Here is a 24,092-nt window from a genome sequence, read left to right as displayed (position 1 = left end):
AAAAAAAAAGAGCCACATGCTCTACCCAATGAGCCAGCCTGGTGCCCCAATAATACCTGAAGCTTGGACAGTAAGAATGGTAACTTACATTCATCCATATTTTCATCTACTATTTTATTTTTACCTGCATAAAATTAAAGAGAGTAGGTAGTTGACATAATGGGTTCAATCACTGGCCTGTGACCGCTGTGACTGGGATGGAATGAAAAACAGGGTTCGTGATTCCCAATCCAAGTTATTTTCGATGGATAGCCATGCTTTCGAGACTCATATTTATTCCACAGAGGAAGATAAAATTTAATGTCATTTCTGATTCTTGCTGAGATTCTGGTACAAAAAACCACAAAATAGTGATCTATTAGAAATCCTTACAAAACTGATAAAAATGTCAAGTATTGCACTGGGAAAATTTATACATTAAAACAAAAGCAGCAACACTTGACTCACCTACTTTCCATAATGACACGCCCCTCCCCCCCGCCCTTAGTAGTCTCTTATCCTGATAGCCTCATCATGCCAACTATGTAATGATCCATGCAGAAACGTAGCTTTAATTGCTACACTGCTATTTCTCCTTTTAAGTATTTGAATATTGCTTTGAGAGCTTAACTTAGGAAGTGAATGAACCATACCTATTAATGCAGCTTTTTTCTCTAAGGTCACTGATAACTAGGCACCCCAATTACAGGTTCCCCAAGGACTCCTACTACTCAACAAACATGTTAAAATAATGTTAGCTTGAGACCAAATCTTAAACCTGAGACATCAAATTTCATCTAACCTAGCTGCTCTACACACACACACACACACACACACACACACCTGGAAACAGAGTTTGGAAGAGAAAAGTTAGTTATCCAGGAGTTTACATGGTTAATAGAATCCAGGGCCTCCTGACTCCCAAAGCAATACTAAATTCACCATACATTATACAGTGTTTTAATCTTTCAAAGAAAATATTACCACTTTCAAGTAAGACAAGCTCAGAAGATAAAATGACCTTTACTTTTTTGTTAGTCATGTGGCAAAAGCTAGGATTAAAAGTGGGTCTTTTTCTATTCTTAGATACCTTTGTGCTACTATATACTTTAATCTTCCTGAACACTGGGAAAGTAAGTTCCAAGAATAAAAGTATGAAGTAAAATGTAGTTATACAAATTGTATAAGAAACACCAGATTTTTATATAAGTGGTAATATATCACCACCACAGGAAACACTAAATTCCAGCCAGTGACCTAAGGGTCAAGTGATCTAACACCCATTAGCCATTACCAATTCCCCAAGCTGGCCAGTGCACAGAGGGCTGAACTCCCTGTCCAATGACAACGAATATCTCAAGGGTAAACTTTTTAATAAAAAATACAATGAATGTGGAATAATCAAATGTTCTGGAAAATTTATAAAAGACTTTCATTAGTTTGCACAGTTATTTCAGCAGAGAACAAATAACTTTTGCACGTTATCAGTACAATGAACTACACAACTTCAGTTACTCAAGTATGTACTGCACTCCAAAAGGAACTCCCTCTGGGAAAAGTGTCACAAATATGCTGTTCTGGAATGTATACAAAACCTAGCAACCACTTTTAAAGTTTCATTCTGCCGAAGATCTGCCCCTCAAGATCTAAATATCTCTAAGAATCAAAGTAACGGGCCTCTCATCAGTCTTTCCCACTGAAAAGATCATGTGACTGGTATCACCACCAGTGAATCACCCAATTAAAAAAAAAAAAAACCCACAAAAAATCCACACCACAATCGTGCTCTAAGACAAGAGACATTTTACAATTAACTCTGCGAGAAACAGAGAGGGTACCTTTAGGCCTTAATTGAGAATTTACTCTTGCACATTGCTTCCAAGGGACAATTTTAACCATCTAGAAGTTACTAGAACATAGTGGGCATCCCTTCCCTTTGGAGGCTAATTAGCCACAGGGGACCTATTAGCTTAATACTTCCTCCTCTCGGCCACATCGAAACTGCCAGGTGAGCAAGTCCTATCCCGAGTTTACGGTTCCCCCAGAATGGCTGGAAAGGGAGTGAACATAACCTACGGGAAGATTTCTTCCTTCCCGGAAAAGGGGTAAAAATCGGTGGAGTCTGATGTGCCAAGCCACAGGAAACAAGAAAAGGAATGCGACAGTAAACAAACAAACAAACCCATACAAAAAGTCATCCCAGAACGGCATCCTCTGGGAGAGAAAAGACTCATTCTTCCACCCCGGCCATGGAAACCCGAGAAGCTAAATTGGGTAAAACGTCCTGGTATCCTCGGGGAGGCAGGACTCGGACTGCTATACTGAGGTTCCAGGCCCTTCAGGGGTGTGACCCAGTGGCCCAGCGGGTGGTGACAAACTTCGGGGACCCCCAAGGACGGAGCTTGTTCCGGTCGCCGCGGCCGGGGCGGGCGAGGAGGGGACTGGCCCGGTCACGCTCGGGCCACCGCCCGGGTCGGACTCGCCGGGGCGGCCGAGGCGGGGGTGGGGCCGGGGCGGCTCACCTTTGAAGAAGCGCAGCGCCAGGCCGTACAGCTCCTCCAGGCCGAAGCCCCAGCGCTGCTCCAGCCGCCGCGCTTCCTCCGCCGCGCCCCCGGCCGCCGCCTCCCCGGGATCCGGCTGCTTCCCCGCGGCGCCCGGCCCCCGGCCCGCCCCGGGCGGCGAGGGCGGCGGCGGTACCAGCGGAGCGCCCTCTGCGCTGGGCCGCTCCTCCGGGTCCGGGCTCAGCGTGAGGCCGTCGACGGAGACCTCGAGTCGCTCTGCGTTCAGCACCGCCGCCATCTCCGGCTGCTGCGCCTCCTCGGCGGGGACAGGCGGCGGCCACGTATCGACTTCCTGCTGACCTCTGACCTCCACTTACCGACGCCGGAACTTCCGCCGCTGATGAGGCTCTCCGGCTCCGGGAGAGGGGCTGAGGCTCGCGCCCCGCCCCTCCGCGACCCCCAGCCCCGCGGGACCCGCCCCGCCCCCCCGGCCCCGCCCCTCCTGCCCGCGTCCGCCCGCGAGCGTCGCCCTCTCCCCTTTTCCCCTCCCCAGTCCCCCACCTGCGGCGGTCGCGGCGGGGCGGGGCCCGCGGGGCCGGGGGTCGCGGCGGGGCCGGGGTGACTGGGCAGGCGCCGTACGCTGGAGGCCGAGACCCTTCCCGTTTGTGGGGTCGTGGACTTCCCGGAACCTGACCCCCCACTTGACCTTGATCTTCACTGCAGCGCTGCGGAAATGCTGGGCGAATGACTTTTTTTTAAGAGGAAGCTGAGGCTGTGGAGAAATCGTTTGCTTCTCTGCGGCTGTTTTAAATCGGCAGACCCTGGTTTTGCAGGAACCATACAATTTGTGGGAACCCCAGTAAGAAAAAAAAATACACCGGGAGCGCTTGGGTGGCTTAGTTGGTTAAGCTACCCACTCGTGATTCTTGATCTCAGTTCGGGTCTTGGTCTCAGGGTCCTGAGTTCAAGTCCCGCCTTGGAGCTTACTTAAAAAAGAAAAACACCCCAAATTATTCGCATAAATACACTTAGAATGAGAAATCACAAATGACACTTTGAAAAGTTAAAAAAAGCCACAAGCGTCACACACACAATGGTAAAGCATTTATTAACTTCCTGACACGCTTCTACAGGGTGTCCAAAAGTCCAGAAACACAATTATTTTGTTTAGAAGATCGAAACTGCCCTTGACAGCATTGCGTATATCTTACCTGTCTGTCTAGACTATGGGCACCATTTATGGTCATTTTTTCCCACGCTTTTTAGCTGCATGCTTTTTTTTTTTGGCTGCATACTTTTAATCATTTTCCTACGACATTTTGTAATGTTTTTCTATAAAGAAAAGAGGAAGGTCAGTGTTCTTTTCAGCATGGTGCTCAAAAATTTTTTATTGTTTATGTTTCAGCTTCACAACTCTTTAGTGTTCTTAGTGTGTTCTTTTTACAACTCATTAGGGTTCTTAGTGTGTTCCTTTTTTTTTTTCTTTTAAGAATTTATTTATTTGACAGAGAGAGAGACAGCGAGAGAGGGAACACAAGCAGGGGGAGTGGGGGAGGGAGAAGCAGGCTTCCCAGACTGGATCCCACAACCCAGGACCCAGGATCATGACCTGAGCCGAAGGCAGACGCTTAACGACTGAGCCATCCAGGCGCCTCTAGTGTGTACTTTTTAAAAGATTATTGTCAAGTTTGGAACAACCTGTATCAGGTTGCTTTCACATATGAGCTATAGTATTTTAGGGCTGTTTGGCTACTTCCATGGCAATTTCCTGTATGGTTTTTACTCGATCCCCAGTGGTTTTCAGAACAAGATCTGTCTGCTCCCATTAAGATCAATAAAACATGTGACTTTACCTACAGACTCACTGAATTACAAATTTGTGTCCCATAAACGCAAGAATCATAATATATTCCATTTTGCATGATTCACATACAAACAAACATAAGCCTGGTACACTACAGTTGCATATATGACATTACTTATGTGAGAATCTCCATTTTAGGTTAGGCATTGAGAGACTTGATTCTGCCACTTACCATTTTTTACTCTTGATGGTTGGGAGGATTTTCTATGGACTAGTTTCTCCTTTTCTTTCACATCTTGTTTCCCCCTCCACCACCCATGTATTTTCCGGGCTGGGCATCACAGAGCTCCTTTGCCCTCTGGCCCTGTGCCTTTGTGACATGATTGCTGGCTGAGTTGGCATAATGGGCAGTAGGTGTATTTCAGAAAGCCATTCCTCCACCCACGGACGGCGATGATTTAACAGTACGCGGAAATGACTGCAAATCACGTAAGTGCATGCCGCTAAGCCCCAGTTAAACGTATCGCGTCCTCCGGGCGCCTGGGTGGCACAGCTGGTTAAGCATCCAACTCTTGGTTTTGGCTCAGGTCATGATCTCAGAGTCATGGGAGCTCTGTGTTGGGCTCTGTGCTCAGCATGGAGTCTGCTCAAGACTCTCTCTCTCTCCCCCTCTGCTCCTCCCTCCCCCTGTGCTCTCGCTCTCTCTCCAAAATAAATAAATCTTAAAAGAAAAATGTGTCCTTTAATTGATCATTGTCCCCTTAGCCAGATCTCAAAAAAGCCCTTGGCCATTCCTGAAGCATCAAACACAAGAGGAGTCACGGAAGTCAGAAGGCAAAGAGACAGTGGGTTTAAATATCTTACTTTAGACACTTTTACAGAAACTTTGGACCAGGTGAATATACTGCTAGGGCTCTTCCAAAGGCCTTGGAAGGACCTGTGTACGGGACAGCTCTGAAACAAGCTTCATTAATTTACGGTAAACCTGCTTTTAGTTATAGGGGACTTGAAAAATCAGCACATCCTTTGGTTTTGTTGTTGTTGTTGTTGTTGTTTTAAGATTTTATTTTATTTGACAGAAAGAGACAGAGAGAGAGGGAACACAAGCAGGGGGAGTGGGAGAGGGAGAAGCAGGCTTCCCGCCGAGCAGGGAGCCCGATGCGGGGCTCGATTCCAGGACCCTGGGACCATGACCTGAGCCGAAGGCAGACGCTTAATGACTGAGCCACCCAGGCGCCCCTCGGCACATCCTTTGTATCAAACATTTAAACCTCTCCCTACTTGAGCCATCAAGAACCGTCTTGCAGGTAGTTGCTATTAGTGAGCTTAAAAAGATTAGGGAATATAACTTCCCTTTAATTACTCATTATGGGAAGTGAGTTCCAGACATTCACTAGAACAAGAGGTCAAACTTTGACATGCAGGCTAATCACCTGAATGGCTTGTTAAACTGCACATTTGGACTCAGAAGGGAGTCAGAAGGGAGGCATTTCTAATAAGCCTCCTGGGCTGCAGCTGTCTGTAGACATTTGAAATAGCAAGAGTCTAGGACACTTTTTTGCACAGTTTTATTGAGATATAATTGACGTCCAACAAACTGCAAATACTCAAAGTTTACAACGCGATGTGTTTTGACATACACACCTACCTGTAAGACCATTAACCACGATCAAGATAACATATCTATCACTCTTCCTAGACTTTTCAATAGACTTTTGTTCTAATGTCCTTGTCACAATAGAATCTGACTTGTAAAAAACAATTCAGAGAAACCACCTGTATTTCCCATATTTCTCTCTTTTATATGTGGAGGCACAGAGTTAGCAAAATGGTATATTTTCCGAAACCTTTCAAATATCTTCCCCGCGTCTGTTCCTATACAAAAGAGGGCACACTTCTTTTCTTCTTTTTTTAAAGATTTTTAAGTAATCTCTACACCCAATGTGGGGCTCAAACCTACAACCCCGAGATCAAGAGTTGCATGCTCTACCAACTGAGCCAGCCAGGCGCCCTGAGGGTACTTCTCTCTCTCTCTCTTTTTAAGATTTTATTTATTTAGGGTGCCTGGGTGGCTCAGTTGGTTAAGCGACTGCCTTCGGCTCAGGTCATGATCCTGGAGTCCCGGGATCGAGTCCTGCATCAGGCTCCCTGCTCAGCAGGGAGTCTGCTTCTCCCTCTGACCCTCCCCCCTCTCATGCTCTCTCTATCTCATTCTCTCTCTCAAATAAATAAATAAAATCTTAAAAAAAAATAGTTTAAAAAAAAAAGATTTTATTTATTTATTTGAGAAAGAGAGAGTATGAGCGGCAGGGCGGGGTGGGGGGGGGCAGAGGGAGAGGGAAAAGCAGGCTCCCCATTGATCAGGGAGCCCAATGCGGGGCTTGATCCCAGGACCCAAGGGTACTTTCCAACCAACCAACCAACTTTGCCGTGTGAATTTCAGTTAAGCTCCATTCATTCAAACACTCGCCAAGTAAGTATTACCATTTTTGAAATGCTTTCTGAAGTTTCCTCCCTAAATCTTAGGGAGGAAACTGTTCCCTCCACATTATGTTCATCTTCTCTGTGAAATATTATTAGATTTCCAGACAGAGACTGAGTTCAATTTCTGGCTTTCTCTGGTGATAATCAGTACTCAGTACGTGTTGCCATTAGTCTCAGTAAAGCAGACGACAATAGTAGTGATGATTATTTTGTGCTCCTTGACTGCAAGCATCTGGAGGGCAAAGGCTATGGCCTCTGATCTCCCGCAGTCCCTAACAGAGGATGGGGGAAAGGGGCAGGTGCTCAGAATGTTTCACTGAGTGGATGAATTAAGGCCCAATTCCATCTGTTCCGTACAATACCAATTCAGCTCAACGTACAGTTAAGGAGTGACTCCTGCACCACACGCTGGGGGAAATACAAAGGTGAAGGGCTGTGTTTGGTGTCTAAACCCAAGGAGTTGTGGTCCAGTAGGTGGGATCGGTGAGAAGCACTGTATTAGGGCTGGATTCCAACTTGGTGACCTTGGGCACGTGACTTCACTTCTGCCGCCTGCCCTGTACATCGGGGATAATAATAGCACCCACCTCTTGGGCTGCTGAGAAGACAGGATGTGTGAATACACGTAAAGCACTAAGGAAAGGACCCGCCTGGCACGCACCAAGCTTTTCAGAAATTGGGGCCACTGCTGTGTACCACATTCCGTTAAAACGCCGAAGAGACGCTGCTCTCGGGAGGCTCGTAGGAGAAAGTCGGCCAACTTGGGGTCTTTGCCTTGGCTTGCAAGAGGGGGCACCTGCAGTGAACTGGTGGTTGGCCTTTTAAGATGTGGGCCTGGTGTTGGCGCTGGACAACAGTGAGCTGGAGGCTGCCTCCTTGAGAAGGGACGTGTGGTCTCAAGTTTGCCACAATCCCCCCAGCCCCACCCCGTTGTGAAGGACACCGTCCTTGCTATTTATCCTGGGCCCGTAGGAGATGCCAGGGATCATTTTAGGCCAACACTATCTATTTCTAGTGCCACCTGCCTGGCCACTGCAGGCTTTTGTGTTCGTGACTCCTTAAGATAGGAGAAGATGGTATCCTGCCTGGAAGTTTTGAGGAGGTCATTCTATGGATCCCTATGCATGTTTATATTTGAAGAAGGTAGAAATGACATTCTAGGGAGAGGGAGTACCGTTCGCTGACACCCCGTGGGTCATGAGAACCTGGCATGCTTGCTTAGCCTTGGCCTGAGCAGAAACAGCAAGGGGAGGGGTGGCGGGGAGGGGGGAGCCTCAAGAAGACGGCAGGGGCCAGATGCGGAAGGCCGAAAAGGGGAGGCCAGAACTGCCTGGAGGACTCGGCCTGCAGGCAGTGGTAGAAGGAGAAACCAGACGGGGGGCCGGCAGTAGGGAGCTCGGGATGGAAGCTGCTGTTAGCCCAGGCCAAGATGACAAGATCCTGAGAAGGGGCAGCGTAGGGACACGACAAGGAAGAAATGGATTCCAAGAAGATGCGCCCAGAGCCCACAGAGCCAGCCAGGATTGGGGAGGCAGAGGGACAGAATCTGGCCCCTTTTAGGCATTGTAACCTTAGGCCCACTTTCTGGATCTCTGTCTCTTTACCTGTAAGAAGTAGAAATTGTTTCTGCCTTGCTTCCATCACAAGATGTTGATATAGGAACGGGCCTAAAATAATTATATCTGTGAAAGTGTTTTAAATTCCTGGAAAGGTAAGATATGATTCGTGTAGCTGCTGTTACCACGACTTTCTGACCTTCACATTCAAAACACTCTTAAAGGTTATTTTAGAGAAAGGGGAGGGGCAGAGGGAGAAGGAGCAGGAGAACCTCAAGCAGACGGAATCAGATCCAGGGCTCGATCTCACGACCCTGAGCCCATGACCCCAGCAGAAATCAGGAGTTGGAAGCTTAACCAAATGAGCCATCCAGGCGCCCCCACATCCAAACACTCTTAAGGGTCATTGTCCATTATGAAATTATGCACATTTGTTTAGGTGCAAAGGTAAAAATGGGTCTAATCAAAGACATAAAAATATTTTTAAAAATAAGCCTCCCGTAATCCCAACCAACATTAGCAACATGGGGTACAGCCTTCCATTCTCCTGTTTGCAAATGCTAATATCTACACAATAATAATACCGGTAATTATGACTAAGTAGTATCCTCCACTGACAGTAGGAAGAGGTGAAGTGCTTAGGAAACGAGAGGCCCCTGATTCCAAGGATCTGTTCCCAAGATGCTGAGACCAATGCTTGAGCTTTAGGGACCCTCAGCGCCACCTGCTTGCCGGATGCAGAAATGCTGCCGCAGGTGGACTCACCCTTGCGCGGGAGCCACCGCCAAGGTGGGGTAGGGGGTGGGGGCTTTGGGGGGTGGGGACAGCCTCTGTGGCCCCGCCTGGGACCTGCAGAGCCAGAACAAAGGCTGGGGCTCTGGGCGGGTCTGCCCCACGCAAGACACCGAGCACCATGACACTTCTCTAAATGATGGATGTAAAAACCCAAACTCAATCAGCCCTGCTGGAGGAAAGACTGAATTATCTTTCCATCCCCTCAATAGAAAATTAAATTTTGAAATTGTTATCACATAGACAACAAAGGATATGCAGCCCAAAAAAAGGTAGGAAGAAAAATAAGCATAGAGATCTATCAGGAAGTTGAGTAATATGAATAATAGTGGTTATTATTACTGTGTCATTTTAAAAAAATATTTTATTTATTTGAGAGAGAGAGAGAGAGACACTGTGAGCAGGGGGAGGAGCAGAGGGAGAGGGAGAGAATCTCCAGCAGACTCCCCGCTGAGCACAGAGTCCGACATGGGGCTCAAACTCAGGACCCTGAGCCACCCAGGCGCCCCTATTACTGTGTCATTTGAATTTTGTCATACCAGTCAGCTTTCTTAACATTTGTGATTCATTTGGGTTTCATTTTGTATTCTAAATAAACATTCATTTCTGTACCTGATTTTCTTTTTTTTTTTTTTTAAAGATTTTATTTATTTATTTGACAGAGAGATAGACAGAAGAGCACAAGCAGCAGAAGAGCACAAGCAGAAGGAGTGGCAGAGGGAGAGGGAGAAGCAGGCTCTGCACTGAGCAGGGAACCCGATGCGGGACTCGATCCCAGGACCCTGAGATCATGACCTGAGCTGAAGGCAGACGCTCAACCATCTGAGCCACCCAGGCGCCCTGTACCTGATTTTCTATTCTTTGTCTTAAAGAACTCCCCTTCCTCCCATCATTGAATAAGCTTCAAGCCCCACGAATTCTGGATGTGCTCATAGTCCTGGCCTGACCCTGGCACACACAGAAGGTGCCCAATCTATGTTTGCTGAAAGACTGAAAGGGCATGCACGTTTCGTAGCATTGCAAGGAACTTTCATGAAGGAGGCCAACTTCAACTCACTAAGAGGAAGACTTTCTAAAATTTGACCTCATCCTTGAAGAGAGCCAATAGTAGCTACTGAACATGTACGTGTAAAGAGCTAGGCCAACCCCCTTCTATACATTGTCTTAGTTAAGCCTCGGAGTAACTGTTTGAGATAAGCATCATTGTCCCTATTTAAAAATGAGGAAACCAGGTCACGGAGGTGAAGCACCTGGCAGGTCCTTGCCTAGCAGCCAGGTCTGTCTGGCTCCGAAGCTCCATCAGGTGCCTCCAGCCCAGGTCGGCCCGGACCTCTGAATCTTGCGTTTCATATACAGAGTACGCACAGAGTTTGGAGGAGGCACTGCTGGGAGGGCCAGGCTGTGTCGCCGATGGGCAGTTTGGACACCACAAACACAGCTTCTCTGTGCTCTGAATATTGGAGCTACAGAGCCGAAGCCCCCACGAGCCGTCACCCTCCCTCCGCAGAGCAGATCAAGAGTGTTCCTCAAGGGGATGTGTCCTTATAAGACCGGGTCCACAGACAATCCACCTCTGGAACCCCCACCCTGGTAAACAGGGACCCCAACAGTATTAACGATGGTCAGTTACTTTATTTCTCACATACGATGCCCCAAACACTTCACATGCTGTATCTCACTTATTTCTCAAAATCTCATTAAGTAGATGTTATGAACCCATTTTACAGAAGAGAAAATAGAGGGTCAGGGAGATCTGTAATAATAGAACGTTATTTTACAGAAAGGGGAGGGATTATAGAGCCAGTCTGTCCAATTTTGGAGCCCGTTCTCCCACCATCCCAGCTGTGTGATCTTGAGCGTGCTATATAACCATTCTGTGCCTCAGTTTCTACAGCTGCAAATGATAATAATAGTACCTTATCAGAGCATGTGTTAACACGCATAACCACACTTAGAATAGCAACTAGCACAAGAAATTCTCCATAAATGTCTGCTCTTTTATTATCACTGTTTTTGTTTTTTTTTTTTTAAAGATTTTATTTATTTATTTGACAGAGAGAGACACAGCGAGAGAGGGAACACAAGCAGGGGGAGTGGGAGAGGGAGAAGCAGGCTTTCCCACTGAGCAGGGAGCCCGATGCGGGGCTCGATCCCAGGACCCTGGGATCATGACCTGAGCCGAAGGCAGACGCTTAACGACTGAGCCACCCAGGCGCCCCTATTATCACTGTTTTTATAGAAGCCTCCCAGAGTCCCGAGTCAACAAGGGGATGAGAAAGATCCTGTCACCAAACCTCCAGACCAGCTCCCACCCCACATCTGGGCTGCTGCAGGTAAAGCCATTTCAAGGAACCCTCGCAGGAGGGAAAGGTATTCTTACCTCCCTCTAGGACACGCCATAAAATTATTTAAGACCTGGGCGCCTGGGTGGTTTAGCCGGTTAAGCGTCTGCCTCCGGCTCAGGTCATTCCCGGGGTCCTGGGATCCAGCCCTGCGTTGGGCTCCCTGCTTAGCGGGGAGTATGCTTCCTCTCCCCCGGCTCTTTCTCTCTCTTTCTCAAATAAATAAGTAAAATTTTTTAAAAATCATATAAGATAAAGTCTAGGTTGCTTTTTTTTTTCTAAGTGTAAAAGTACGTGTTTGTTGTAGAAAATTTTGTTAATACAGAATAAAAAGAAAAACAATCATGCAGAATTCTGCTTCCCAGAGAGCCATGTGGACACAGGTTCTATTAGCAGTGTCTCTGTGGTTTCTAACACTGTGCTCTCCTGGGCAAGCCCAGCAGAGGTTGCTGTTGGAGAGACAAAGTCCCCCTCCCATTTCCCTGGCTTTGCCTGGGACTGGCCAGGCGAGGACAAGATTTGATTCCAGTCTCTTGGCAAGAGGTGCAGAGAGCCCCTCAAGAGGGTGCCAAGATACATAGAGTCGGGGCACCTGGGTGGCTCGGTCGTCAAGCGTCTGCCTTCGGCTCGGGTCATGATCCCAGGGTCCTGGGATCGAGCCCCGCATTGGGCTCCGGGCTTCTCCCTCTCCCACTCCCCCTGCTTGTGTTCCCTCTCTCGATGTCTCTCTCTCTGTCAAATAAATAAATAAATCTTCAAAAAAAAAAAAAGAGGGTGCCAACATACAGGCACAGGAATGTTTATTACAACAGTGTTTTATTTTTAAAGATCTATTTTATTTTATTTTATTTTATTATTTTATTTTTTAAATTTATTTGAGGGAGAGAGCGGCGTAGGGATCGTGACCTGAACCGAAGGCAGACACGCAACCCACTCAGCCACCCAGGCACCCCAACAGTGTTTTAATAGAAAAAAATATTAGTAGCAACCAAAGTGCCTAGCAATAAGGGCCAGGCAGCATAGATAACGGTAACTGCACTCAGTTGGAGTTCCAGTAGCTGCGAATAAAGATGCCCCAATATGGGGGTGCCTGGCTGGCTCAGTAGACAGACCATGCAACTCTTGATCTCGGGGTTGTGAGTTCGAGCCCCATGTTGGGTGTAGAGATCACTTAAAAATAAAATTAAAGAAAAAAAAATGATGCCCCAAATGTGGAAAGATCTCAGAAATGTTCCTATGTTACAAAGGCAAGGGGCAGAGCCATGTTCACAATATGGTTCTTCTGGGTTAGAATATCTATACAGCTACAGAAATCAATATGTATGAAATATGTGAGGGAGGCTTTAACCCTTCATTTTCTACCTGTGTGAATTTTCTAATCTTAACACGGGGCATTATTTTGTTAAACTCTTTCTAGTCATCGCTACACCCAGCATGAGGCTCGAACTCAAGACTCTGAGGTCAAGAGTCACACACTCCACCGACTGAGCCGCTGGGTGTCCCCGGGGCACTGTGTTTTCTAAACATCACTGAGGATTATCTGGGAAGGAAGATTATGGATAATTTAAAAAATCTTCCTATTGCGTATTCTTGTATTAAAAATACATGGATCTTCTATTCTTATACTAAGAGTAATCTTCTGGGACACTTGGCTGGCTCGATCCCAGGACCCCGGGATCGTGACCCGAGCCGAAGGCAGACGCTCCACCGACTGAGCCCCCGGCGCACCCCCCCACCAAGGTTATCTTAAATGTCATCTGTACAGCCGTCTTCTTCTCCCCAAAACTCAACCATTTTCACACGTTCATTTGAGAAGCGTTTATTGGTCACTTACTACATGCGCAGGACAGAGCAAGGAGCTGGTGTCAGCTTCCCTGAATTATTTTCTAAGCTAAGTTATTCACTCAACACATATTTATTGACCACCTACCATATATTCCAGGTGCAGAAGCTGACGGGGTGTGCCAAACAGGACCGCGTCCCAGTGCTGTCGATCTCAACCCTATCAGACCCAAAGCTTCTTCATAAATCGGATCATTTTTAGTATCTCTTTTGCTATCTGAAAGAAATCCACAAATAAAAGAGCATATCTACACAATCATTTTTTAAAGGTCTTAAAAGCAGAAATGCAGGCAGAGCAGCTGGTGACAAAAGTGTGTGCGTTTGAGCATGACTTCCAGGATATGAGTGAAGCGCTCCAAAGCTTTCCCTGTACGTGGGACCACCTTGGAATCATCTGCCACAAATGCAGATGGATAATGGGGTTGCTGGGGTTGAGACGATTTTTGAAATTGTGAATACCTCTAAAAAATCACTTTACATGTAGATCCTTCCCTGGAAATTTTAGTGTGTATTAAAACTGTGCAGGGTGCCTGGGTGGCTCAGATGGCTGGACGTCTACCTTCAGCTCGGATCGTAGTCTCCGGGGCCTGGGATTGATCGAGCCCCACGTGTGCCTCCCAGCTCAGCGGGGAGTCTGCTTCTCCCTCTCCCTCTGCCTCTCCCCCTGCTTGTGCTCTCTCTGTCTCTCTCAAATGAATAAATAAAATCTTCAACAAAAATAAAACCGTGCAAAAAATTCACTGTTTATTTGCAAAATTCAGGTTCTGCGCTCAGATCCCTACAGACTGGTTCTTTGTCTCTAGGACTCTCCAGCACGAAGTGGGAGGTCGGGTGAAGGATCGGAGCCTGGCAGGACAGACAGCTAGTGTTCTCCGCCCGGCCCACAGATCAACCAGCTCGTCCTTGTCCCCAAGGCTGAAAAAAACAGAACTGCCTGGAGGGGAGGCACTGCCCGTTAGGAGCACTGGGTCTGGGCCGGCCGGCAGGCTTGGGGGCAGGACCTCTGAAGAATCAGGACAGCCCCGTCACACTGCATATCTTCAGACAGCAGCAGGAAGTCCTGACCCCCAGGAGAAACTGTGGTGTACGAGCCCCAGGGCGGGGACCAGGGGGCTGGCTTTTCAGGTGTCAGACAGCAGGATCCCCAGCTGAAGCAGACATCAAGGTGATAATCAAATAAAATCTGTGCTATGAAGGACCCTAAAATAAGTACCACGGCTGTGCCGGCTATGGCCTCCCCCGTGGCACAGGGCTGTGTGCCAGGCTGTATCTACTTATTAAAAAAAAACATATATATTTTTTAAGCTGCCTGGGAAGCAGGGCTATGAAGCTCTCGCGTCTGGGTGTGGAACAGGGCGAGAGCGCCGGAGGGCATAATCAGTCAAACCCAGGCGGTGGGAGCAGGCAATATTTTGTTATTCTTTTTATTCCTTATAAATTTTATTTGTTAATCTTTCCTAATATTAATTATCATTCGTACATCTCCATATATGTTGTATTTTAAGAAATACCAAATATATACCTTTGAGATAAACATTAATATAATTCTACAAATATCAATAATAATTAATATGTATCCTTACTAAAGGAATAGTCTTTACTCCTTATTCACCACGCTCTAATATATTTACTTTTTAAGTAATCACAAAATAGCGCATATTTGGGGTAAAAATATATTCACACCGCACCGAAGGATAGAAGGTGAAAAGTGAAATTCCCCTCCCCCACCCCTAAAAGCCCAGTTCCACATCCCAGAGGTTAGAGTCTCTCATGCAACCTTCCCTGAAATTTTTTCTGTGCATATGCAAATGTACACATGTATATACAGCATAGAGCCTTTTAAAAAACACAGATGTGCTTCTAGTATACATCCTGTTTGGCAATTTGCTTTCTGCATTTCACAATATCCTGGAGGACTTCTTTCCATGATAGTACACTTAGACCTACAAATTCTTTTTGGCTGGGTCTAGATTTCCTTTGAACAGATGCACCCTCGTTTATTTAACCAGGAAGTGGGTACGCTCGGGAACCTTGCGGGGTGCAGGGCATAGCAGACTGGACAGGATGAACTCATGCATGGAGGCGTCCCTCCGGCACACCTGGGGAAGGGCAGGGGGACCACGTTCCAGAAGGTGGTCCTGCTCTGTAGTTACCCCTTCTCCCCATGCTAGCTAGGTAAGGGTTTGAGTCATGGAATTAGAAGGGACCTGGGAGTCCAATGCCCACACTACATGGGTGAGAAACCTGAGGTTAAGGTTTGGCCAAGTCATTGCTAGCTGCTGGAGGAACCATACTGGATCCAAAGTCCCCACAGCCCCGCGGACCCGCCAACCCTCCCTATGGCATTGGTCCCTCCCCACCTCATGCCCCAGCACCCCGGCCTTCCCTCAGAGAAGGATTCTCCTGCCCTGGGGAGAGCTTTGAAACCACTGAGGGGGGACCCCCTCTTGTGTCACGAGGAGAAACGTAGGTGGGGGTAGTGAGCAGCCTTTGAGGTGGCTTCTTTGGGGAGTAATCCATCTAACTGATGGATTTTTTTTTTACTTTATTTTCTTATTTTTTAAGATTTTATTTATTTATCAGAGAGAGAGAGAGCGCACAAGTAGGCAGAGCGGCAGGCAGAGAAAGAGGGAGAAGCAGGCTCCCTGCTGAGCAAGGAGGTGGACCTGGGACTCGATCCCAGGACCCTGGGACCATGACCTGAGCCGAAGGCAGACGCTTAACCAATTGAGCACCCGGGCGCCCCACAACACAACTTTTAATGTTTGCATAATATTCTATCTTATGCATGTACCATAATTTACCCAACCAATCCTCCTGGCGCTGGTCTATGACCAAATCAGTGGGGGGCTTAAGTTACCGACCAGCGGGTGTTTCCCGCGCACCTGTTCTGGGTCGATCGAGGGCAAGGGTGTCCTGGGGACGCCAACCACCTGCAAACGGAGACCAAGCATGGCAGGAGACCACGTGCGGTTTCACAGGGTGAATATAAACCAGCAGGAGTTGAGAGAAGGGAGAGGCCGAGTGTTGTCTTGTTTCAGTCTCCTCCCTCACCTATTCCTATTTTATTTTTTTTAAGATTTTATTTATTTATTTGACAGAGAGAGACACAGCGAGAGAGAGGGAACACAAGCAGGGGGAGCAGCAGAGGGAGAAGCAGGCTCTCCGCTGAGCAGGGAGCCCGATGCAGGGGCTTGATCCTAGGACCCCAGGATCATGACCTGAGCTGAAGGCAAATGCTTCACTGACTGAGCCACCCAGAGGCCCTGACCTATTCCTTTTTTAAAACAGGGCTGCGAGTAGATAATCCCATCAGCCCGTGTTGGGTCCTCACTTGCCTCTTTTCTACTGACCCTCCTTGGTGGGAACCCTGCTGGGCAGTGGGAGGGGACCCCAAACCAGTGGCCAGGAGCCTGGAGGTGTGGGAATCCGCCACCGAGCGCAGGTGGTCCACAGTGGGAGGGGCTTCAGCCTGGGGCCTGGCCACACTGGTTTCTAGACAGATGTGCAGGGAGCTAAGTCACCTACGCAGGTCTGCGGTGAAGCACGCTATAGGTCAGAGTTCAGGAGAAGATTTTGGAGTAAAAGCTCCATGTCTGGTGTCCTAAGGGTTTTTAGCAGTCGGCAACGCAGCTCCATGTCCCAACAGACGTGGCAAGGAGGGGGCTGCCTGGACAGCCGAGGGCCAGCTTCGGTCCACCAGAGCCTTGTTGTATGATGTGACAATAGGCCGGGGCTGTCCCCCAGGGCCTGCTACAGAGCCTCACACGTGGAGGGTGGGGGAAATTCTGGAATAGCCAGGAGGGGCAGACAGTGCTCCTAGCAATAGGACCAAAGAACTTGGTACAAAAGAAAAGCCCGCTGGGTATTGGGCTACCTCTGTCTGCCCCCTCTGTCCCTGCAACTCCAAACACAGCACTCACTCTTTTCCCATGTCCCTTTAGCCGTGGGGACAGATGGCCTGAGGGCCGCTCTGGGTCCGGAGGCCCCAGCATGGAGTGCTCGAAATGGCCAGACTCTCACAAGTGGCCTCTGGGTTAAAGAAAAAATTATGTGGGTGCCTGGTGGCTCAGTCAGTTAAGTGTCTGACTCCTGGTTTCGGCTCAGGTCATGATCTCAGAGCCCACGTTGGGCTCTGCGCTGAGCCCGGAGTCCACTTGAGATTCTCTCTCCCTCTGCCCCTTCCCCCACTCTCTCTCTTTCTCTAAAATAAATAAATAAATCATAAAAAAAAAAGAAACATGATGCATGACACTTGTTAAAAATAGATAGGCAGACCTTATTCAGGACAGTCTGGATACAATAGCATTTTGCAGGGGAGGGACAGGGATTGGTCTCAGCTGTGAACACAGCCTCGGCAAGTCGGGGGAACAGCCAAGGAGCAGCGCCTAGGAGGTCACTAAGAGGGCAGTCCTAAAATTACAGTAAATTATGTGGGGGAAGGGGATTCTGGCTGAACCGACCCAACAGGATCCTCGCTGAAGACAGGCCAAGGGGGTGGGACATCACCTGGGGACAGTGGAGAACACTGGGGTCGGATACTGGGGGGAGGGAGGGCGTGTTCTTGCCAAACCGACCCAGCAGGGTCCTTGCCAAAACTGGATTTTATTTTATTATTTATTTATTTGTTTATTATTAAAGATTTTATTTATCCATTTGACAGAGAGAGAACACAAGCAGGGGGAGCAGCAGAGGGAGAGGCAGACTCTCTACTGAGCGAGGAGCCCGATGCAGGGCTCGATCGCAGGACCTGAGCTGAAGGCAGACGCTTCACCGATTGAGACACCCAGGCGCCCCCCCAAAACTGGATTTTACAGGGAAGTGCACAGATGGGCCTCGGAGAAGATTCAGGAGCCCGACTAAAGTTTGGCCAACCACAGAAGCCGTGTTGCCTGTAGGCGCTGCTGTTCTCTTTCTGTGCGCAGGGTCCTGGGGCAGGTCCAGAGCCCCTCGTGGGAGGCGGAGAAAATCTGAAGCCCACGCCGCTCCAAGCTCTCCTGGGCGGGGATGGAAGCCTGACGTGGGGTCTCCCCGGCAGAGAGAGGAGAGGAGTCAGGCCCCAGGCTGAAGCCCCTCCCACTGTGGACCACCTGCGCTCGGTGGCAGATTCCCGCACCTCCAGGCTCCTGGCCGCTGGTTTGGGGTCCCCTCCCACTGCCCAGCAGGGTTCCCACCAAGGAGGGTCAGTAGAAAAGAGGCAAGTGAGGACCCAACACGGGCTGATGGGATTATCTACTCGCAGCCCTGTTTTAAAAAAGGAATAGGTCAGGGAGGAGAACGAAACCCAACTGACAAGAGTTCTAAAAGGATTTCGGGGGGGGGGGTGGATTTCGGCGCGGCCCTGTTCTGCCTTTCCATTGAGAGGGCGCTCAGACAGGTTAAATTTCCGAACCCCCCCACCAACGCCCCTCACCTGAGACTCCTCACGTGGTGGGAAAGTGCATTATGATCACATACTTCTAGAAATCTGGTCCAGTCCTCACACCAGCCTGCACACTGGAATCACCCCGGGAGCCCTAAAAGCTTCTGACGCCAGGGTCCCACCCCCTTGAGGCTCAGCTTTATTCCATCTGGGGTGCAGCCGGGAGTCGGGGTTTTAAAATCTTCCTAGGTGAAAAGAAGAAATAAAAGAAGCAAAAGAAAATCTTCCTAGGTGATTGCGGTGTGCAGCCAAGTTGGGGGAACATTCCTCTGCTTGGCTTCCTTCTTTCCCACGTGGGGAAACTGAGGCCCAAGGGAAGAGAAGTCCTTGTCCAAGGCCTCTGCCTTTCTGGCCTCCACCCCTGGGCCCAGTGTCCTCAGCACCTTACCCCAAGCCCCTCTCCTCCGAGAAATGACAGGTTTTCACTCCAGATAACGGCCCCCAGGTCCCCCACCCCCTCCCACCCTAGGTGTGGCTGATTGGCATGCTAATTCTCCACCGCATCACCCTCTGGGGCTTCACAAGTACCTGTCAGCTGACCACTTCCTCCAGCCTCCTCTGAGGCTTCAAAACTGCGAGGAACTTAATATGGCCCCAAGAACCTTTCATCCCATCCGCGCCTTTCATCTGAGCCTTTTAAAGTGACCTGAAAAAGCTTCAACTGTCAGAGAACCTCCAGGAAGAAGGTGGGAGGCAGGTACCACTTTGCCCATTTCTCTGCTGGCAAAACCGAGGCTCTGGGGGAAGCTGTCAGTCACCCCCGCTGAGACCCCACCCCCAGTTCCTCTTGAATAAAGCAGTTGATGGAAATCTGCAGGGACTGACAGAGACCCCACTGGGTCTTCCAGAAAGAGCCCGTGAAGCCCAGGATTGCTCGTGCATGGACACCCTCCCGTGTCCGCTGTCTCAGCACCCTGCACGGCGGCCATGCTCCTTACTCCTGCACGCTCAGGAGCTCGCAGCTCTCAGGCACAATTTGAGCAGGACCCAGAGTTCCATGCACCCCTGGGGAGCTGCCCTCCCCCCCTCCCCCGGGGAGCTCGCAGGCCAGGTTGGCGCCCAGATGAACCCACCTGGGAAAACACTACAAAGCCGCAAGGGGGATGTGACAGACGTGCAGGATGGGCGCCGGGGGAGCCTGGCCAGGCCACAGAGGGTGGGGAAGGGGCACAGGCAGAGCCAAAGAGCGTGCACAGGACCCCTCCACCTCACCCGATCGACAGCGCCGCCAATGCCACGGTCAGGATCGGCAGGGCCCCTGGGGCGGTGTTCTGGAGCGCGTTCATTCCCACGCGCAGGTCGGCCATGGTGTGCACTTGGCCTGACTATCCGGCCAGGTGAGCCCTCTCTTAGGTCAGCTGCTCTGCTCCCCGGAAGCCCATCTGGCAGAGGAGAAAAGCAAAGCTGAGAGGTTAGGGGACCTGCCTGCACTCTGACAATGGAGAAGGGACTAGAGGGAAGACAAGTGTCACCATCTGCACCCTTCCTGGTGTGGGAGTCTGGGAGGGGTCTGCCCAAGCTCATGGAGCATGGCGGCACCCTGGCCCCCGAATGCTTATTCATAAGGAAACGTTCCCTGAGCCTTCGTGAGGTAGCCGGTACCGGGCTGGTGTGGGGGGTGGAGAACAAGCCAGACCCAGCTCCTGACAGTCCGCAGGGAAGGCAGTGGTCAGGGGAGGGAGGCAGGCAGGCAGGGGGGCTGGGAGAGGACCCTTCCTCCCCCACCCCGCCCCTAACTGCAGAAGACCCTGACTGGGTCTTGGGGCCAGGACTCCTGCTGGGTGTTCGCTCCCACACTTCCATGCGGGACGGAGCCCCAAGCCATCCCTCCCAGGCCAGGAGATTTGGCGACTGCGTGGGAGGACGAGTGTCCCTTGGATGAGGCTGTGCGCTGGAGGAGGCCGCCCTGTCTGGCTCAAGGCTCAATATTGTTCCTGAACAAACTCCGGCTTTGAGGAACAGCTGTGGGGCCAGAACAGGGAGGGGACTTCCAGAGTCTACGACGGAGGCTCGCCAAACGGCCCAGCCAGCCCCTCCTCAGCCAGCCCTGGACGACGCCCCCAGCCCTCAGATTCAAGGGGTCTCATGGACCCCGAGTAGGAGATGCAAACTCGTCAGCGAAGCAAGCCCTCCCCCGATCAGGAGGTTCACATTTCTCATCCTCTCCGGCACTAAAGGCTTTCGAAACATCTTGGGGTTAAGACAAAGGCCATCCCCAAGGCCCCAGCTCAGACTCTCAGGCTCTGGGTGAAGGGCATCGTGCTCTTGGCCCACCTGCAGAGCCAGAGTCCGGTGGTTTCAAAGCAGGGCTGGTTCCGGTCAGGCAGGGTCTTCCCAGGATGGGAGCATCCAGGGATTTCCCCTGCGGCATCCTGCACGTGGCCCCAGTCCTCCCAAACCTAGAACACACACAAGAGTCTGAGTGGTTGCTGTACGAGAAATACAGATATTTTATTTATTTCTTTTTAACAATTTTATTTATTTATTATTATGTTTTAAGATTTTCTTTATTTATTTAAGGGAGAGAGAGTGAGAGAGGGGCAGTGGCAGAGGGAGAAGCAGGCTTCCCGGCTGAGCAGGGAGCCCAATGTGGGGCTCGATCCCAGGACACTAGGATCATGACCTGAGCCGAAGGCAGCCACTTAACGACTGAGCCCCCCAGGCGTCCTGAAATACAGATATTTTAAACACACGTAAGGTAAAGCGTGAAAGCCCCTCTCCCCATTTTCAACCCCTCCCCCTGCAGGCGAGCCTGCCCACCAAGTCTGGACTGTGGGCTCTGAGATGTCTTTGAGCAAATCAATCAAATACATATCGAGAGCCTCTTCCAGATTTGATGGTGTGCTAGGCACAAAATAATAACACACCTTCATGCTCACAGAGAAATTATTCTCAGGTTAGGTAAACAAGATGTGTGTGTAAAAAGTATGCATGTACGGTTTTCTTGTAGAGCTATAGGTATGAAAACCTTACACACACCCACACGTGAAAACAGTTTTCCACGAAAGGACTGATAGCGGCCGCCCCCAGATAGGTTACGGGTCTCTCCCTTTCCCTGTGGCTGCATTTGATTTCTAAGGGAGGAGGACTCACACCAGGAACTGGGGGGGTGGGCAGCGGAGGGAAGGCCCAGGAGAGACTGGGTTCACGGAAGGAGGGCTGGAACCGGGCCTGCAAGGCGGGCGGATTTGGAAGGAGCCTGAGTCCTGGGAGGAGGAACCCAGCACCCTTAGCCCAAATCTGGGAAGGGGAGCCCCACCCAGGACCCCCATGCTGGGCAGCATGAGGCCTGCAGGGGGCAACACGTGCAGAACCTACAACAGGTTCTCTGGCGGCCATGAACCAAGGGCAGCCTTGCCTCTTCTGGAAAGTTCCTGAAGTGGGCTCCTCAGCCCCGCACAGCCAGAAGAGGCCCCATACCTCACCTCTGGTGGGTCCAGAGGCCCAGGGCCAAGCGCGCAGCCAGGGATGAGGTGCAGGTCAGCACTCAGGGCCTTTGCTGGCCCCACTGCCTTGGCCCCCATAGTCCTGCAATATTCCTGCCTTTGTACCTTTGTTTCTAAGCTCTTCTCCCCATGGCTTTGTTCCAGCGCACCCACACCCCACCTCTGCCCCTTGTCCAGGGAGCGTACCCGGTGCACACTCAACACTGACCTGTCGCTCCCCTCCTCCTCTGCCCGGTTCACAAAGCAGCAGACCCTACCTTCCCGGAGTGATGCTCTTGTCCTCACGTTCAGTATCTTCTTCCACGAATTTCAAAGACACTCACTCTTGCTTTTCTTTCTTTTTTTTTCACTTTTCGTTCTGGAAAAATCTCAAACACACACAAAAGTAGAGAGAATGGTATAGTCCATGGTCCCGACCCAGCTTCAGCTGTTGTCAATTCATATCCAGTCTTGCTTCTTCTGTATCCCCCTGCCCCCAAACTAGATTATTGTGGAGCAAATCCCAAACATTGTATTATTTCATCTGCCAACGTTTCTATGTATCTCTGAAAGACAATAAAAACATAGCACAAAATCACGATCATAAGTAAAACAAATTAACCACGGTTCCCTAATATCATCTCATAGCTAAGGTTCAAAGGTCCCACCTGGTCTTAGAAATGAATTTTTCTTGAGGCGCCTGGGTGGCTCAGTCGGTGACGCATCCGACTTGGGCTCAGGTCATGATCTCGGGGTCCTGGGATCGAGCCCAGCTTCTGCTTCGAGCCCACTTCTGGCTCTGCGCTCAGCGGGGAGTCTGTTTTTCCCTCTGCCCACCCCCACTGTACTCTAGCTTTCTCAAATAAATAAATAAAATCCTAAAAAGAAAAAAAGAAATGAAGTTTTCTTTTTTTACGTTATCTCTTTGTCCAACATGGGGCTCGAACTCACAACCCCAGACATCAAGAGTCACATGCTCTACCGACCGGGCCAGCCAGGCGCCCCGGGAGTGAATTTTCACAGGTGGTTTGTTCTCATCAGGATCCAAACACCGCATCGAGTTGATAGGGCTCTTTGGTCCCTTTTAGTCTACAGATGGTTCCCTCTCTGTCTCCCTGTCTCTCTCGTCATCGATTTGATGAAGCGGCGGGCATTTGCCCTGAATTCCCCCGCGGTCTGGCTTTCGTTGATTGCACCGCTGTTGCGCCCCGCGCCCTCCTACTCTTCCCTGCACTTCTGTGAACCCGGAGTGAGTTCCAGTCGTGGGCTCACATTCTGGTTCTGTATTTTGGGGAGAACGACTCATCCATCGGCGGTGATGTGTGTTTCTACAAGGATGGAGAGTTAGCAGCCACGACGATCACAGGGCTCATTACGTCATCAGACGTTGCAAAATGAGGGTCTTCTAACTCTATCATTCCTTCTCCGTTTATCAGCAGAACACGTCCATAAGGAGAAACTTTTCTTCATCAACAATTTGTTTACCTGGCGCTACAGTCATACAGAAAAGGCAGGATAAATATTTGCTTCTTCGTTTTCCAGTTCTTAGTATACAGGATTTGTTCTCTAGAACTGTTCAAATGTGATCAATTTTTGTTTTTTATGAGCATTATGAAATAATGGATTTATATATATACATATATTTTTTTTTTTTTGAGAGAGAGAGAGAGAGCACATGTGAGCAGGGAGGTGGGCAGAGGGAGAGGGAAAGAGAAAATCCGAGAATCCCAAGCAGGTGCCACACCCAGCACAGAGCCCTACGTGGGGCTGGATCTCAGGACCCTGAGATCAAGACCTGAGCGGAACCCAAGAGTCGGATACTTAACCGACTGAGCCACCCAGGCACCCCGACTTTAATATATTTGATGTGTCTCAACCTATTGCTTTCATTATTCTTATTGGTGCTCAAATTGTCCTGTTTGGCCAGTGGGAGCCTCTTCATCTT

The 24,092-nt window shown here is 49.6% G+C and overlaps 1 protein-coding gene across 1 annotated transcript in view; it reads right to left on the bottom strand.

Annotated features, from left to right (window-relative positions):
- The window catches only part of ACBD3 (acyl-CoA binding domain containing 3), a 38,987-nt gene extending 36,158 nt beyond the window's left edge, over positions 1-2,829 (bottom strand). Inside the window, exon 1 of the mRNA XM_032393926.1 lies at positions 2,502-2,829. Coding sequence (XP_032249817.1) covers positions 2,502-2,778 — 277 coding nt within the window. The 5' untranslated portion in view covers positions 2,779-2,829. The remainder of the gene's footprint in view (positions 1-2,501) is intronic.
- Between the last annotated feature and the right edge of the window lie 21,263 nt (positions 2,830-24,092).

Source organism: Phoca vitulina, unplaced genomic scaffold (genome assembly GCF_004348235.1).
Source record: "Phoca vitulina isolate PV1807 unplaced genomic scaffold, GSC_HSeal_1.0 scaffold78, whole genome shotgun sequence".
NCBI classification, from domain to species: domain Eukaryota; kingdom Metazoa; phylum Chordata; class Mammalia; order Carnivora; family Phocidae; genus Phoca; species Phoca vitulina.
The sequence above is the reverse complement of the archived record's forward strand: the minus strand, read 5'-3'. Positions and strand labels throughout refer to the sequence as shown.